The sequence below is a fragment of the Dasypus novemcinctus genome, chromosome 1, assembly GCF_030445035.2.
Source record: "Dasypus novemcinctus isolate mDasNov1 chromosome 1, mDasNov1.1.hap2, whole genome shotgun sequence".
NCBI classification, from domain to species: Eukaryota; Metazoa; Chordata; class Mammalia; order Cingulata; family Dasypodidae; genus Dasypus; species Dasypus novemcinctus.
In genome coordinates, this window is record NC_080673.1 from 115,022,223 (window position 1) to 115,040,914 (window position 18,692).

The following is an 18,692-nucleotide window of genomic DNA, read 5'->3' on the forward strand; positions in this document are numbered from 1 at the left end:
CAAATCAACTTTATGTTCTGCCATAAATTTCCCAATCTTAAAAACAGTCCCAGACTGTACTGAAAGATACACTTGTTTAAGAAGAGAAAAAAAAACTCCTAAAACCATGTGCTGTTAAGAAAGTACCAATGTTACAGAGATGAGAAAAACCACTTCTTGCTCCAAGGGATTCTTACCAAGAATGTGTTTTGATCACACCATCTACTTGAGACAAGATTAATCTATATATTAGATTCCTAGAGTCAAGATAATGTCATCGTCAGAGTTCGTTTTTGTTGGTTGGGAGGTGAAGTCTGCATCAGGTCACAAATCTGGCACTGTAGCTCACACGTTCCCCAAACCTGAGAGCCTCCTAGATAGTCTAGATGGTTTACGTGACAGAAGAGGTTACTGAATGTTGCATTAGACCATATTTGCTCTAGCCATCTTTAAAAATGGAAAAGAATGGAAAAAGAGGTCTGTTCATTTTTCTATCCTTAATGTTCTCAAAAGAGGTACATGGAAGGAGGCCAGGGCAGATCACTTGAAAAAAGTGAATTTTGTAGGATTTCTGTTTGCAAGTTTGCCACTACTTAGAGTAAGATTTCAATTACAGCCCAGAGTAAATTTGTTTTATTTAATTCCCCAACATGTTTACAAAAAACAACCAACTTCTCTACATCTGTAACTTTTTCCACACTTCAAATGAAACCTTGCTTTCCCCCATGAAGGCTCCTTCACTCCCAACTCTGCCAAGTGGAGAACATGCAATCTCTCATCTTTCCCCACCTCCTTACCCACTCACTAGACCTTTCTGTAGGTGAAAAAGCTTTAACTCTAGCCTATATGGCTTATGATCCACAAATCCTCATCTTGAGAGTCACCATTTATTCAATTTATACATATAAATATAAATACATATAAAAATGTACACTTTCCCTGTCCTAACCTCTTATTTATTTCACTACTTCCCTCTTTGTGGTTCTTATTATAAGAGACTTTTAATTGTATGCTTTCCACTGGTGACTGAGGTTGGCATAAGATACTAAGCAAATAAAATATTCATATAAGACTTCTCCCTTGAAATACATGTAGATTTCTAGCTCCAAATATAATTGCCTGGGTATCCCACAGTCATTTCAAAATCAACATATCCAAAATGGAATGCTTTTTATCCCTCAAACCTGCTCTACAGATTGTGTTGTCTATCAGTCAATTGTCCCAATTAGAAACCTCAGTGCTGTCATCAGTACATGCTTCTCTTGTACCATTCATATATAATCAGACACTGGCTTCTGCTGATTACATAACCAGTATATGTAATTGACCCTGTACTCCCACTGCCTTCCTTCTGGCTTTTAGCTGAGCTATGGCAACAGTTGCATAATGGGTCTCCCTGCACAAAATCTATTTCCATATGGTCACCAGAGTTATTTCTTTCTAAATGAGAGATCAGCTATATTTTAATCCAACAACCTCTACTCTAATGTTATCAAACCCACACTCCATCAATAAATGAACCCCCACCCCACAAGAATTCCATCATCAAACCTGAGAGTGCTGATGCACATTAACCCCTGTGCCTAAAATGTTTCCCTCTGTTCACATTCTTCAGTATTCAGTAGAAGTGTTAGAGCTTCTCCTCCTGATTCTATGGCAACTGGGCTATAACTTTCTTCTCCCATTTACCATAATCTATTGCAATAACTCACTTATAGCAATCCTTCCTCACTAATCTTGAGATTCTCAAGGATAGAGTTTATCTCCTATATGCCCAGCAACATGCCTGACAGAGAGTAGGTACTCAATGTTTGTGAACTGAATTAATACGCAAATTACTAGCAAGCTCCCTCATAATTTAATACAAAAGTAATCAAAATTGAATCTTTTTCTCTCCCTTAAAAAAAAAACAGATTATAAATCATCCTGAAAAATCATACGTATTTGAAATGATTTTCATGAAGCAAAGAGAATAAACTTAAAACCTGTATTATAACTTCTATAGCAGTAAAAGTAATGGTAAGCAAATTTATAGCACTCATTTATTCACTCATATTTTTTTTAGCATTTTTGTGCCAGGCACTCAGTAAGTTTCATTCATTCCAAAATTCTTTCCTATAAATCTCACATTATTCTCACAACAACTCCAAAAAGTAGGCAGAGTAGTCAGTTATCACTATACCTGTTTTGTAGGTGAGAAAACAGAGCTCAAAAAGTTTAAGGACTTGCTTGGGGTCAAAGTCAATAAGACATAGACCTAGAACTAACAGTCATCTCCTGTATCGAGGTCCAGGGCTTGCTCTCTACTAAAACTTCATTAAAATCTGCAAATTCTTGCTCTATCACCCTCACTTCCTCTGTGGAAAAAGATTGAAATGTAATTCAGTCTTGGTCTTAAAAGTGAAACTGCAGAGCAACACTATGAATGTGAAAAATCCCACTGAATTTATCCCAGTTTGGAAGTGGTTGAGATGGGAAAGTATATGTTGTATATAAGAAGGAAAGAAGAAAGGGAAGGAGGGTGGCCAGCTAAAAATATAATGACAATTAAATGTACTATGTGTTCCTGGAGGGAAACTGATCTAACAATGGAGGAGAAAAGACTCAATGGACATTTCTGGTATGTATGAAACAACTGAAATACAGACTTAAATTTTAATGTTAAATTTCTTGAACTTGATACATGCACTTTAGGTTACCTCAGTGAATACTGTTCTTTGGAAGTGTATAAGGAAGTATTAAGTATTCAAGGAGCATGGTGTATAAAATCTATTGTCAAATGTTTAGAAGATAGATTGGCAGACAGATAGAAAAATAGACATAGATCGAGAAAAACAATAACAACAGTAAATGTGACCAACTGTTAAAATTGGTGAATCTGGGTATCTCAGGTGTTGGGGTACGTTGGAATTCTCTGTATGGGGTTTGTATTATCTCTGCATCTGTCCTGTAAGTTTGAGGTTATTTCAAAATAAGAAGTTTAAAGTGGAAAAAGAAAAGCAAAATTGCAGAAAAATTAAGCAGTAGCATTGTCTATAACAATGCAAAGGTCAAGACTGACCTGTTATCGTTGCATACGGTCACTTTGTCTCCCTCAGGTATCAGCTTCTTCTGTTCAACCACTCCATAGCTTTCTCGACAGATCTATATTTAAGGTGAGAAAAAATAAATGTTTCAATTTTGTTTACCATATATCTTTCTAGAACCCAAATGACTGAGGGAAGCTTTAAGAACAAATACAGCTTAGTGACTGCTTATTATCACTCAAAATTCTTGGGAGAAGAGAAGAAAACTAAGAAAACATCTGCATCTTAAAAGACATCTTGGGAAGTGGACTTGGTCCAATGGATGGGGTGTCAGCCTATCACATGGGAGGTCCGCGGTTCAAACCCTGGGCCTCAACCCGTGTGGAGCCGGCACATGCGCAGTGCTGATGCACGCAAGGAGTGCCATGCCACGCACGGGTGTCCCCGCGTAGGGGAGTCCCATGCGCAAGGAGTGCGCCCTGTGAGTAGAAGCACCCAGCGCGAAAGAAAGTGCAGCCTGCCCAGGAATGGTGCTGCACACATGGAGAGCTGACACAACAAGATGACACAACAAAAAGAAACACAGATTCCCGGTGCTGCTGATAAGGATAGAAGCGGTCACAGAAGAACACACAGAGAATGGACATAGAGAGCAGACAACTGGGGGGGAGGGGAAGGGGAGAGAAATAAATAAAAATAAATAAATCTTTAAAAAAATTAAAATAAAAAAATAAAATACATCTTTTTATAAAATGAAAAAGACATCTTTTGTTTTGATAGCTTTCAACCTGAGCTGTCAATAAATGCAATTAAAGAGAAAGGACATGAACTCTAGAAAAGAAAGACCTTATATGTATCAGAAATAAAGATGATTGATGTTTCTGTAATTTTCTTTAGTACCGATTAGTCGTTCATGTATTCATTCACTATATTTACTGAACAACACAACAGTCAAGACAATGTCACCAAAATAATTTGATTCATAAGTCCCTGAATTTGCTCTCTGATTTGCAGAAGAACTAGTATTAATTATGACTTGAAAACATGATAAGAGAGAGCCACAATCATGAGAAAACTGGAAATCCTTACCGTAAAGTTGAGGCAGAAAGTATCCTCAACATCTTCCCCAGGGTAATCCAAAAGCTCTTGAAGACTCCTAATCATGGAATGACCAAGAAAGCAAAAGAGGCAAGTAAGATATTGTAAAAATGTTCTTCTTTCAATTACACATCTAGAGTGTTTGCAAGGAAAAACTATAAACCATTCTAGAAGGAACATAAATCCAGACTGACAGAAAAGCATGCACCTATATCTTTAAAAGAATTATCTCAGTAGACCTGTAAGAAAGTCATTAATTGATCCCTTTTCACACTGATAAACCATACTGGACTTATAAAGAACCTCAAGATGGGTTTATATCTGATACACTTGTATTCTCTTAACCCTGATACTGCTTGGAAGTAGATACAGGAGGAGATGGACTGCAGGAAACCTATAGACTAGCTTCATCCATATGCATTAGTAGAATAACCCTTACCAAAAAAAAAAAAAAAAAGGCCACAAAATCAACTCATCTACTAGAAACCTTACCGGCTTACTTGTTAGTGAAAATTCTCTGTACAGTAAAGATAGTCTGTCACACTAAAGGACACTGAAAAATATACTCTTAAAAGAAGAATTGTGCTTTTATACCAACAATGATCATATCCTAGCTCTCAAGAGAATACATTCTTATAACTAGACTTCATTCATATATTCTTCTTTAAGGTAGGCTCCAAGTCTTACAATTCCACCAGGAATTCAATTGCCCAGGAAGAAAATTCCTAGAGTAAAATGTAAATCTTCTACCAGTTGGCCAATCAGAATCATTATTTGAAATATAGAACTCTCACCCAGGCTGGCAAAGTAAATAGCACACATTTCTGTCACTCTTAGCCTTCTCTTTCAGTGAGCAAAAAATTAACCCTTGCCTAGATCTTTTCTGCTATTTTTTAGTATTAACTCCTAAAGTTTCTCGTCTTCTCTCTTTTGGTTCCCATCCCTTCTATCCTTTGTGTTTTCTCGGTATTGGTTCTATCCTGGAGGCAGGCCTGCCTCATTTCCAGAGGGTACCTTAGAGATTACACCTCCTCTAACTCCTTCTGAAAATCAGTACCTCTTTCTCTATAAAAAGGGATGCTCTCTCCTGTTGAAGAAAAAATGGGTATGCTATTTAGAGAAAGTCATACAGTATCTTTTTTACATGCTTGATCTTATGGTGCCAAAAATTAATGAAGAAAAGGACTTACAGGGAAAATGGTGGAGTAGGGAGCTCCAGGACTCAGTCCTTCCACCAAGACAACTACTAAACAGGCAGGAACTATCCAAAACAACTATTTTGAAACTCCAGAGACCAGAAAAACATTGTACAGTCCAGGGAAGAGAAGGAGGAAGAGGCAGATAAATTACAGTAAAGATCTATAAATTGCTCTCTCCTTGTGGCAGCTACTGGTGCCCATCCCCCACTCTTGCTGCAGGTTGCCAGAAGTCCAGTCCTTAGCTAGCTGCTATTGACAGGGACATAAAAACCCTTTTGCCCAAGAACAAGCTGTGCACAGCCAAGCACTGATCATGGCTTTCAATTAGAGAATTTGCGTCGCTGGCCCTAGCTCTAAGGGCAGAACTGTTTTGCAGCCACTGTTTCAAACCTTCTGGTCAGGGGAGGAGGTGGTGGAGATTTAAAGACTCAGGGCTTCCTCAGGTCTGCAGGGGAAAGTAAGCAGGAAGGCTGTGTTTGCTCAGCTTTGGGGAGCCATCACAGAAATTTTTGGCACCCTTCCTGTCCCGCTCCACAAGCCACTTTGGAGATTGACTACACACCCTTCATGGGTCACTGGCCCTGTTTTGGCTGCAAAAGAACAAACTGGGAAAGGCCTCCCCAGAGTGACTCTCCTTCCAGAATTGCCCTTCAGGATAAAAAAGGAGTATAAAAAACTCTAGAGATGGACAGTCTGGTCAAAGTCCAGCTGGCTTCAGATACCCGGGAGAGGGAGGTTTGCACCCTGAGAAACAGAGGGGAAAAACAAACTCCTGTAAAAGGAGAACTGCAAAACATTTAAAGAGCCCAGGACAAGACAAAGGCCAAGTAAGACAAGAAAAACCCTGCAAAGTACAGTCACATTGGGCAGACCTTGCTGATGGGGGACTGAAACTCAAGAAATCTCTGTTTTATCACCAGTTGTTTACAAAACCAGGAAACAGACATTCCAGGGAGTAAATCCCAGAGTTAACATTTTAAAATGTTAAAATATAGTGTGCAATAAGAGTACAAGACAAATGAACAGGAAATCATGGCCCATCCAAAGGAAGAGGATACAGATTCAGAAAATACCAACAAAGAAGATGAGAAAATGGACATACCAAACACCTTTAAAAACTATCTTAAAAATGCTTAAAGAGATGAAGGAAAGTACAGAGAAAGAACTATTGGATATCATGAAAACAATGAGTGAACAATATGAGAGTCTAAGTAAAGGGATAGAAATTTTAAAAAGGAACCAAACAGAAATAAAGGAGTTGAAGACCACAATTACTGGTCCTCAGGAGGATTTCAAGAGCAGAATGTAGCTGGTAGAAGAAAGAATCAGTGAACATGAAGACAAGACACTTAAAATGAGTCAGGCTAAGAAGTGGGAATAAAAAGGAAATATTAAAAGCAAAAATAACCTAAGACAACTATGGGACACATCATGCACACCAATATATGTAACATGGGACTCCAAGAAGAAGAAGAAAGAGAGGAGGAAGCAGAAGGAATAGTCAAAGAAATAATACTAGAAACTTCCCCAACTTAGCAAAAGATGTGACTATAGATATCCAAGAAGCTCAGAGAACTCCAAACAGGATAAACATGGAGAAAAGTATACCCCTTAATACATTGAGTGCACTATACCCCATAATATATTGATTACATTATCAAATGCAAAAGACAAAGAGTTCTGGAAGCTGCAAGAGAAAAGCAACATGTTATATACAAGGGAATTCCAAAATGACTGAGTACCAATTTCTCATCAGAAACCATGGATGCAAGAAGGTGCTGAAGGAAAACAACTGCCAACCAAGAATTTTATATCTGCGAAGACTCTCTTTCAAAAATGAGGGAGACAGTAAGACAGTGAGTGAGTACATCATCACTAGCCCTGCACTACTAGCAAATGAAGGACACTAAACAAATGGTTCAAAGCAATATAAAGAAATAAAGACCTTCAGAAAAAGTAACCATTTAGGTCATTATAAATGCCAGTATTCTTGTATTGTGTTGTTTGGTATGTAAATCCACTTCTTATTCCTATAAGTGCTAAAATGCAAATGCAAAAAAGTAAAGATAAATCTAGGTTTTTGAACGTACAAAACACAAAGGTATAATTGATAACAAGTACAAAAAACTGCTGGGGGACAGAGGGGTATAGGAAAAGTTTACATGCATGCTATTGAAGCTAAGTTGGTATCAAACCAAATACAATTGTTATATATTTAGGATGTTAAATTTTAACCCTATGGTGGATGCAAGGAAAACCAATGAATAATATATCCAGATAGAAGTGAGAAGGCACTCAATATGGTACAATACAAGAAAGCAAACAAATATAAAAGCAGGCTTTAACAAAAGTAAGGGACAAAAAAGCTACACTACATTAATAGTAGGAGATTTTAACAAACCACTCAATAATGAATAGAACATCTAGTCAGAAGATCAATAAGGAAGTACAGGACATGAACGATACACTAAACCAACTAGAACTAACAAATATTAAATAGAACACTGCACCTAACAAAAACAGAATACACATTCTTCTCAAGTGCACATGGATCACTGCCCAGGATAGACCATATACAGGGTAACAAAACAAGTTTCAATAAATTTAAAAATATTGAAATCCTATAATGTATATTCTCTGACTACAATGCAATGAGGCTAGAAATCAATAATAGAGGGAAAAAGGGAAAATTCGCAAATATGTGGAAATTAAACAATACACTCTGAAATAAACAATGAGTTAAAAAGGAAATAAGAAGTGAAATTAGGCAGTCTGAGGCAAATGAAAATGAAAACACAGTATACTGAAACATATGGGATACAGTAAAGGCAGTGTTGGGAGAGAAATTTACATATACCTATAAATGCTTACATCGAAAAGGAAGAAAGACTTCAAAGCAGAAGTCTGCTTTGACCTAAAAATTGGAAGAACAAAGAAAAAAAAATAAGCACAAACCAAATCCAAAGCAAGCAGAAGGAAGGAAATGAAAGATTTAAGTGGAGATACATGAAATAGAAAAAGAGAGAGAGAAACAACAAACCAAAAGTTGGTCCTCTGAAAATATTAATAAAATCGACAAACTTGTAGGTAGATTGACAAAGAAAAAAAGAGAGAGGACACAAATAACAAAAATCAGAAATGAAAAGGCAGACATTATTATGGACTCCACAAAATAAAAAGGACTATAAGTGAATACTATCGACAACTGTATGCCAACAAATTAGATAACCTAGATGAAATGGACAAATGCTTAGAAACATACAAACTACCTACATTGACCCAAGAAGAGATTGTAATATGACTAAAAACGAAAATGTTAGACTACATATATGGTAACCGAATAAACTTTTTTTTTCCACAAAAATCCATAGAACTACACTCTACAGTGAACTCTAAGTTAAACCATGGACTTTAATTAATAGTACAATTTTTAAAATGTGTTTTCATCTATTGTAACAAATTTCCACATCAATGCAAGTTATTGTTAGTGGGGGTGGTATCTGGGAATCCTGTACTTTATGCATGATTGTTCTGCAAACCTATAACTTTTCTAAAAAAGGGGGAATATGAATGAAGAGAAACTAAAGAATAAATGGGTTTTAAAAGCCAAAAAGAGAATTTCATAAAAACATGGAAAACAGTCTGCCTTGGAAACAAATCTGGCAATTTCTCAAAAGGCTAAAACACAGAAGTTACCATATGGCCCAGCAATTCCACTCCTATGCATGCCCAAGAGAAATGAAAACTCCATCCCCACAAAAACTTGTATGCTAATATTCACAGCAGGCATTATTCATAAGAGCCCAAAAGTGAAGCAATCCAAATGTCCATCAACTAATAAATGGATAAACAAAGTAGGTATATCCATACCATGGAATATTATTCAGCAATAAAAAGAAATGAAATGCTGATACATGCTACAACATGGATGAACCTTGAAAACATTATGCAGAGTAAATGTAGCCAGTCACAAAGGACAACATATTATGTGATTCCTTTTATATAAAATATCCAGAATAGGCAAATCTATGGAGATAGAATGTGGATCAGCAGTTGCCTAGGGCTGGTGGGGATAGGGAGATATTGGTAGTATTACTATGAGTTTTGGGGTTTTATTTGGGGAGATAAAAATACACTAAAATCAATTTTGGATGGTTGCACAACTCTATGAATATTCTGAAAGTCAATGAATTGTACAATTTAAATGGGTGAATTGCATGGTATATGAATTATATCTCAGTAAAGCTATTTAAAAAAAACAACAACAGCATGGCTTTCTTTTTAGTATACTCTTCTCTTGTATCTCTGGACCATAACAAGCCCCAAAGTCCCTATTCCTCCCTTCCCCCAGGATAAGGGAAGCAGTTGTTATTTTGTATTTTTGGGCAGCTATGACCTTTTTTACATTTTTTTCCCCTCTGCCCTTACAGTGACATAGGCAATGCTTTAAGCAAGTGGCCATGTAGCTACATCTTAGACAAAGTACATACAACAGAGTCTAAGCACATGGTTCACTAAATTCAAACTTGTACACAGGGCACTTTCTACCTTTAGCCCCTGCCAGAACAGTTCACCACATCAATATACCTATCTTTTAGCTTCGTACCTTCCTTCAGTGGGTGACAGCTCCTTTAAGTCTTCCAAACCAGGCTTTACATTCAATAGCTTCTTGTAGAGGGCCAATGGAAAGTGGAGATCAACCACAGTGGAGTTATAGATAGCTAGTCCACAGATTATGCCAATCAAGTGAAACCAGTTGTGCTCTACAAAACACTTGTAAGGACAAAAGAACTGTGTTAAAAAGAAACATAATGTTTGTTGCCTTCAACACACTCTACTATTTACCTTAAAATATTTTCAGTATAAAAGAATAAAGATCTAATTACTATTTAGTTACCTCCTAAAGCAGAGAAACACCCCTGCCAAAAGTTTAATCATCCCTGAAAGATGCAGAGTTTAAGAATTTCAACTCATCTAGTGAAGCACAGACAGCTTACAGTCATTAGAGCAGTACTCTAATGATAAAAATCTATTCTGTGCTGTCCCATATGGTAGCGACTAGCTTGTGTCTAGTGACATTTGAAATGTAGCTAGTACAAGTGAGGAAGTAAATTTTTAATATTATTTAATTTTAATGAATTTAAATAGCTGCATAAGGCTGGTGGAACCTTTTGGGACAGTGCAAATATAGGTAAAAAATTCTAATAGAAAAAGAAACAAATTATAGTCTGGTTGAATGAGAATGACTTTTAAAACTTAGCTCTGCTACCAAATTTCCTAAATTAAACTGTGTGTGTGTGTGCTTGTATATTCATACACACATCTTCATTGCTATTAAAATAAAACATATTTGACTACTCACTTTCCACATATCATAAACCAATTTCTTTATCACACTGTATTCTGTTTATCCTTCAAAGATAACAAAATGTGGATCTTACCTACTAAAAATTCACTGAGGTCTTGGCAGCAGGTAAAAAATGCAGACTGAATACAGTATTTTAATTTATTATCTTTGTTATGCTCCCCTCTGCAAAGTCAGAAGTCAGGGATTTGGTCCGACAACAAAAAGAAAGGTTAATTCAATCCATCTGTTTAACTGTGACAGCACTAACTTACCGTATCTGAAAACCACAAGAGATTTGAATCCTGATAATAGGTAAACATTCCATAGATGGGATTCAAAAGTTCTTTTAACAGCAAAAGAAAAAACTCCTTTGTAACACCACCAGCATCCACTGCTTCTTCACCATCAAAGATTACCTTAAAAAAACATAAAAATAGAATTAAAACTTCAGGGAAATATATGGCAAGTTTTATCTTTTTTTAAAATATTTATTTATTTATTTATTTCTCTCCCCTTCCCCCCCCCACCCCAGTTGTCTGATCTCTGTGTCTATTTGCTGCGTCTTCTTTGTCTGCTTCTGTTGCTGTCAGTGGCACGGGAATCTGTGTTTCTTTTTATTGCGTCATCTTGTTGTGTCAGCTCTCGGTGTGTGTGGCACCATTCCTGGGCAGGCTGAACTTTCTTTCATGCTGGGCGGCTCTCCTTACGGGGTGCACTCCTTGCGCGTGGGGCTCCCCTACACGGGAACACCCCTGCATGGCAGGGCACTCCTTGCGCGCATCAGCACTGCACATGGGCCAGCTGCACACGGGTCAAGGAGGCCCAGGGTTTGAACCGCGGACCTCCCATATGGTAGATGGACGCCCTAACCACAGGGCCAAGTCCGCCACCAAGTTTTATCTTCTTTCAGCAGATTCTTTCCACAGTCAGGACCAGGCAAGGAAGACAGGGCAGAGAATACACTGATGCAATGAAAACTGCAAGGTATGTCTGTTGGCTAATGCAGGTAGTATACATTTTTGACAAAGCACTTACAGATACACAAAACTTTTACTAGGTGCTTCAAGGGATACAAAAGAAGTCAAAAGTTTATTGTTTGTCCTCAGAAAATGTACCATCTATTGGGGGCAGGAAGACAAGCAGCAAGAAGCATTTAGAGAATACATTTTATTTTCAAAGAGTCAAATATATAACAACAGGTAAATGTTCTGGCACACAGTAAAAAGCAATGACTAACCTGAGTAAAGGGAAATTACTCTTGATAGGATTCTTGAAGCAATTCATGCATACAAAGAGAAGAGGGCATTCTAAGCAGGCACAGGGATGGGCCCTGTGAGCGGCCTTCACAGGTTTGCTGGACCCATAATGGTTGTTACAGTAACAGCAACAAACAATAATGTTTTTTAAAGCTTATTATGTATCATCCCTTAAACTCCACTAACCTAATCCTAGGAGCAGCTTTATGCATTAAGATAAACGATGGTTATCCCCATTTTATAGGAAAGGACCTAGGCACAGAGCTAAAAACAGCATATAGAAAGCTTATCCTTATGGCAAAGCAATGCTCAAGGCTGAGAAGAGCAGGACAAGAATAAAGGTGGGGACCGCCACCAGGACTGTGATTATATGGATGCCAGCAGAAGACTTAACTCAGATACACTGTGAAACAAGAACTGCCTCATCTTAAATATTGATTAAGAATAGGGGGCAAAGAGAAAAGCAATATAAAAATACAACCCAGAAGTTCTAGGGAGAACTCCAAGGCAGACTGATGGTACTGTCATTAAATGGACATTTTGGAAAGGGTAACAATATTATGGCAATCAGTTCAGTTTCTTTCCTATTAACACCTTCGAAAGTGGAGTTTACAACAGGCTTGGAAATAGAAATAAGGAAGTCATCTGAAGGAAAAGATGAACAACTTTCAACAACTTCAAATAAGTCACTAAATATTTACTGAATGCCCACTGTGTACCAAGCGTGTGCTAAAACTGGGAATGAAGTAATTAGTAATGTAAACATACATGCTCTTTGGGAAGAGACAATTTCTTAATTTAATTTCAGGATGCCAAGCATATGTACAACAGGACAACAAGTTTCCCAGACGACGTGGCTAACCATGTCTATTTTCCTATTTTACCTTCTTTCTCTGAAATCTTTGACATCCAAAATCCTCCTAGATGATGGCTCGATTGTTTTACATAGTTAAAGCTTTTGTTTTTTTTAGGGCTGGAGTGACCACATCAGTGATAACAGCAGAAGCAAAGAAAACTCCACAATCCTTCAACTAATCCACTGGCATTTTTACCTGATATTATGTAGAGCTGTTCTGTTTGGTGACTGACAGAGGAAGTGATTAAATACTTGTAAAATGAATGAAATGAATAATAAATGACTGCAGTCCACAACTGCAATAAGAACTTTCCTGCTTCATCAATGCTGTTTAAAGAAAACCTATGAAGATATTAAGAGGAATATACTGAAGAAGCTCACTTTAAGAGGCTTTTTCAAATCAATATCAGAATGAATGCTCAGCTCTCTTAGAGCATCTCCAACGAGGTTGTTCCTGCGGACATGAAGGACCAGGAAGGGGCTTCTGGCCAGCAGAGGCTCCAAGGTGAGAAGCATAACGACATTCTGCAGGTTGGCTCCATTGACTGCCACCTGGAACGGTACATCCAAGGACACAATTAATTCAGAGCACCCCTGTGAGTAGGGAAGGCAGCCAGCTGTGCCTGTGAACCTGGGAGAGTAGACCACACCTCTACTTTGTCCTTCCACAGCAGATTCCCTGAGTTATTCATGTTTACAAAGCACACAAGTCCTTCTAACCTGAACACAAAGAGATTAATCAAAACAATTTATAAACCATGTGATCCATAACCAGTTCCAGGAAAGTGATTAAGACGAACTGATTAAGATAAAAATATTCCCATCCTTGAAGAAACATGATGGAATTGTGAGTGAAAACCTTGACTCAGGAAAACAAACCTAATAACGGCTTGGTTAACAATGAATAATCTTTGAAAAAAATGTCAGTTTTCTCTGGAAAATGTTTAAATTATCAATATGATGGATATATCACCATGAAAACAGACATATATGCATAGACAGATGAATAGAGAGAGAACTGCAGGGAGGCCAGACAGATGAAAAGAGAAAGAGAGATCGATTAAGTTATTTATCCACCAAGGGCAGGAACTAGTGAATTTGGATTGTTAATTCTCAAATGATTTTGTCGGGTTGTCAAAACCAATTCTATTTTATAATAAAAATGGATATTCAAAATAACAGTCTTAATTATATCTCTATAACTTAAGTTTCTACTATACTGGAGTCAGCAAACTTGTGGCCTGCAGATCTAGGATTTTATGGAGCTTTTGAGCTAACAATGGTGTTTCTATTTTCAAAGAGTTGGAAAAATCAAATGAATCATATTATATGATAAGTGAAAATTCTATGAAATGCATATTTCAGTGTACATCGAGTTTTTTGGAACACAGCCACACATTCATTTATGTATTGTCTTTGGTGGCTTTTGTGCTGCAAGAGAGTTGAATACTTCCAACAGAGACTATATGGCCCACAAAGCCTGAAATATCTACTATCTTCCTCTTTACAGAAAAGGTTTACCAACTCCTAATCCACATACATGCTCATTCACATATATGTATTATATTCAACATGAAATTGCTAAAAAACTTTGAGAATAATTTTAAGAGTTATAATGGAATTTGGCCCAAATATATTTTCTCTTCTTAGGAAAAATTACAATTCACTATCTAGGATGAGAGATACACAATGACAAGAAGAAATAACTTTTTAAAATTATGGTACCTGCATCTGTAATTCAGCATCAGTCTGTAACATTTTGGTCTTGGCTTGGGCATCAAAGATGAAAGGGTAGGAACAAAGTGTTACAGCATCCTAGAACAAAACATATTACTGATAATACTGCACACAGAGAATTACACAGAGAATACTGCTGGAAAAGGATATAAGTAAATATGAAAAGAATCATTTACCTGTATTATAGATGGTCTAGCTTTCTGTGTAAAGAAAAATAAAAAATCTCTTACTTGGATGTCAAAACCTGAACTTTTTACTCCCTACAAGTATAAAATACCAAAAAAGAAAACTATACAGTCTATCAAATGAGAAGCATTAGAATGGGTGACTGGCTTGTTAACTGAACAAACCAAATGTTTTGATGGACATACACTGAGAAAAAGAACAAAAATAATTTTAAACAATTTCTAAATAACCATTATAGGCCATCCACCAACTCTCCATTAATTCATAACCCTAATCAAATTTGCTTTTATAAGGGCTTTGATTCTAAAAGAAAGTTTTACAGCTTTCCCTTCAGAGGTTAATTTTGTTGGGTAATGTGTATCAGGCAAATTACATTTTTTTTTATTGGCATGTCACATCTTCCTCCATACAGACACAGATTGTTTGTGCTCTGTGAATTTATTTTTAAATTTTTGGTTTTTAATGATACCTTAACCAAAATTAATATAAACACAATCTGGATGACCTCATTACAATTGTACGTTATGATATAATTTGTACTTATTTTAATGAGTGTACTGGTGCCACATTAATACTTAATTTTTCCTGGATAATGAGGAAAAAAGAAGAGCAGTCTTACTATGTAAAAAATGCACTGGTACAAGGAAAAGGCCAGTGCAGTCCTGGCTCCAGGCAGGAATGAAGGTTTAACAGCACTCACAGAAGAAACGAGCTAAGTCATCCCAGGATGGCTAGGCCTGTAGGACTCCAGCCCCTGGACGTGATTCACAAGGAGCAAGGTTTGGTTTCAATAAGTTATTGAATCAGTGAGGCTAATCTGTGTTGTACTGATTTTAGACTTTTGTTTGTGTTAGTTTTTAAATTTGGCTTGGTTTTATAATGATTGTATGACTGCTCTATGCATAAGAAGTATATACCTCCTTCTGTGTTTGCTCATATTTACATAAAATCATTTAAAAGCAACTTTCCTTAAAATCTACCCCATTACTCCTTTAGAAGGATGTTCTCTAAGGCATCCTAGAGCACTTTTCTAGACTAAGAAGCACTCGTCTGCAGAGGTAATTTCAGTCCAGAGATACAAGATATGGAATCACGAATACCGAATCCATGCCAAATTGACTCTCTCACATACCTACATAACTAATCACTTGGAACTTACGAATCAAAATTGCTAAGTAAATAAATAAATTTTAAAACGCCATAAAAAAGCATTTCGTAAGGTTATCTGCCGATCTAGATACTGTAAGCAGCCTGAGAAACTGTAGCATCCTGAGAAAGTGGTCTAAATATTCCATTTTCTAATCTTCCTTTCAGAAATTAGTTTACTCTACATGTCATTTGTTTATACTCAAGGGAAAAGAAAGATCTTTAATGTATGTTGGTATATAAAGCAAGATAATGTTTTGAACACTTCAAATACAACAGTGACTGCAGTAACAGTTGCTGGCATTACAGTGTCCCAGCATGGCTAGTATTTTAAGGCCTGCCGTTTTTGTTGGTATAACAGTTATTTCTGGTATCGGTCAGCACCCCTGTGCATTTCTCTTGGCTCTGTCCGGTCTCACTCCTGTATTCTCTCTCCTACTGCCCTCTCCCTGCCACCCAAGCCCACCCAGCACCCCTTTAACACCCACCTTCTGCAGCATCCCAGTCTCTCCCAGCACTTCTGCCAGCCGTTCCCCAACACTCCTCCCCACCCCCAGGCAGGCTGCGTGTAGACCAGGGAGAAGGGCTCAGTTTTGGAAGCAGGCCATTTTCTTTACTGGAGAAGGAGAGGAGTTAAGCTGAGGGCAGGGTCACCATTCTCTTCCTTTGGAGTGTTGGCTGGAAAGAAATTCCAAACGCTTACAGGAGCCAGAGCCAAGGGCAGAGAGATGCCCAGTGCAGAAGACACCCAGGGGCCACCAAGGCAAGCAGGGAGGGCCTGAGGCCTCACCAGGCCAAGGTCCCAGCTCTAAGGAAGGGGGATGAAGAAGGGAATAGTCAGCCAAAGGAAGCAGCACACCTATGTAAAGGTCTGCTTTATATTCCCGTGGTGGTGATTTGGCACTGTTTATACCCCAGAAAATCATGTTCTTAAATTTAATCCATTCCTGTGTGTGTAAACCTATTGTAAGGCCTTTTGATGAAGTTACTTTAGTTAAAGTATGGCCCAGGATGGGTCCTAATCCTCCTACTGGACCTTTATAAACTGGATGAATACAGAGTGAGAGAGAGAAAAAGCCACAGAAGCAAGAAGCTGAAATCAATAAAATCCGGAAGAGACAGGAGAGCACAGCAGATGCTATGTGCCTTGCCGTATGGCAGAGGACCCAAGGACTATCAGCAGCTTGTCTTTGGAAAGAAAGTACTGCCTTGATGATGCCATGATTTGGACATTCTCAAGGCCTCAAAACTAAGTTTGTAAGCTAATAAAGTCCCATTGTTAAAGTCAACTCAATTTATAGTATCTGCTTTCAGCAGCCTAGCAAGCTAAAACCACGCCTACCCATTTTTGCAGGTCTATGAATTCTTGTATTTGAAATACAATGATTTAATTTCACTCACTTTAGTTCTGTGAATGCTGAACATTTTAGAACTGGTATTAATACTGGCATTTCCAGATTATATGAAACAAATGCTTAAACAGCAATATTATGATTTTGCTCTACTACAGCCACCCCTAACCTAGAAAGATGTGTATGAACTGATAAAATGTGGCCATCCCTGACAGGCTGCTCGCCCAAGGCCATCCACTCCCCCAAAATGAGTCTCATATACATAAAATGGACAAAGTCCATATTTCAAGTGTCCTTGCTTGAACAGTGATCTTAATTCATTTTTTAAATATTTGAAACAGAAGCAATGAGTAAGCAATAGGACAGAATTGGAGAATTTAGAAATACACACACACACCTTTTTTAATCCCAGTCAACATTTCCTAACTGTGGCTGTTACTGGGGAAAGGAGGCACTGCATAAACACCTGTGGTGCTGGGAGGAAATTAGGCATCGTCAGCCCTCAGCCTGCCTGGCACCATGTGTTTCTGCACCTGTCATGGACAAATCTGGCTCCCCACCACCACTGAATTCTAAGGACAGTTGCCTGGCGTCTCCTGTGCACAGTACTGGCACTTGGACCAAAACTGCTCCATGTGCTGAGTCCTTCTTTCATACATACAGCAAGATGTCAATTATTCTCTAGGTTTTTTTGTTTTGTTTTGTTTTGTTTTGTTTTGTTTTTTGAAGCATTTACTTTGGGTCATTTATTTCCTCACTTTTGCTGCCCTCTATGGGAACCCACAAGCCCCTGATGTCACTCTAGTGCTGTTAGGTTTTCAAGCGTAAATGAGTGCAGTTCAGTAATTTAAACAAGCAAACCGCTACCAACTGTTCTTCAAATGAGCAAAAAGCATCCACTTTTGAATGTTCCTTTTGTTCTCAACAGCCCTCCGCACACAGCTAAGTGCCATGCGTGTTTTATTCCTTTTTCACTGCTGACTCCTGCACTGAACTAAACATTCCACAAAGGAAGACACCATATCTTGTACATGGCTCCATGCCCTGTAACTAGCATGTACATGACATAGATAATGTGCTCAAGAACTGTTTACTGAAAAATAGTAATTGAGCACTTACTGTATTCTAGGAAATAGGCACTCTGCTAAGGAAGGCCTTTACATGCTTTATCTCACTTAATTCTCTCAATCCTTTTATAACTTCCATTTACAAGTGAGAACATCAGGCCTACAAAAGGTACAGTAACTTGCCTAAGGTCACACAGCTAGTAAACCAGAGTTGAGATTTGAACCCAGTTCTTTTTGACTGGAGCATATGCTCTGAACTACAAACTATACTGCCTTCCTTAGTTAGTACCAAGCTAAAGAATTTAACCATAAAATTTCATTCACTGATTATTACTATCATTTACAAGTAGGTAAAATAAACATATGCATTTATATATAAAATGGTTTTAGCATTTTAAGTTAAAATCTAAGATATCAAGAAGTTTAAACTTCAATTTTTAATA

The 18,692-nt window shown here is 37.6% G+C and overlaps 1 protein-coding gene across 8 annotated transcripts in view; it reads right to left on the reverse strand.

Moving 5' to 3' along the window:
* Window positions 1–18,692, reverse strand: part of HERC3 (HECT and RLD domain containing E3 ubiquitin protein ligase 3) — a 130,216-nt gene that overhangs the window by 37,858 nt on the left and 73,666 nt on the right. For 5 of the 8 annotated variants that reach the window (XM_004480548.4, XM_004480551.4, XM_071215589.1 and 2 more), the window contains 7 exons: window positions 14,675–14,698; window positions 14,487–14,576; window positions 13,143–13,313; window positions 10,922–11,065; window positions 9,909–10,075; window positions 4,095–4,161; window positions 3,041–3,123 (listed from right to left, as the gene is read on the reverse strand). In XM_004480548.4, the coding sequence (XP_004480605.1) occupies window positions 3,041–3,123; window positions 4,095–4,161; window positions 9,909–10,075; window positions 10,922–11,065; window positions 13,143–13,313; window positions 14,487–14,576; window positions 14,675–14,698 (746 nt within the window). The remainder of the gene's footprint in view (window positions 1–3,040; window positions 3,124–4,094; window positions 4,162–9,908; window positions 10,076–10,921; window positions 11,066–13,142; window positions 13,314–14,486; window positions 14,577–14,674; window positions 14,699–18,692) is intronic. The other 3 variants (XM_023585243.2, XM_058295609.2, XM_058295601.2) reach the window with 1 other exon arrangement.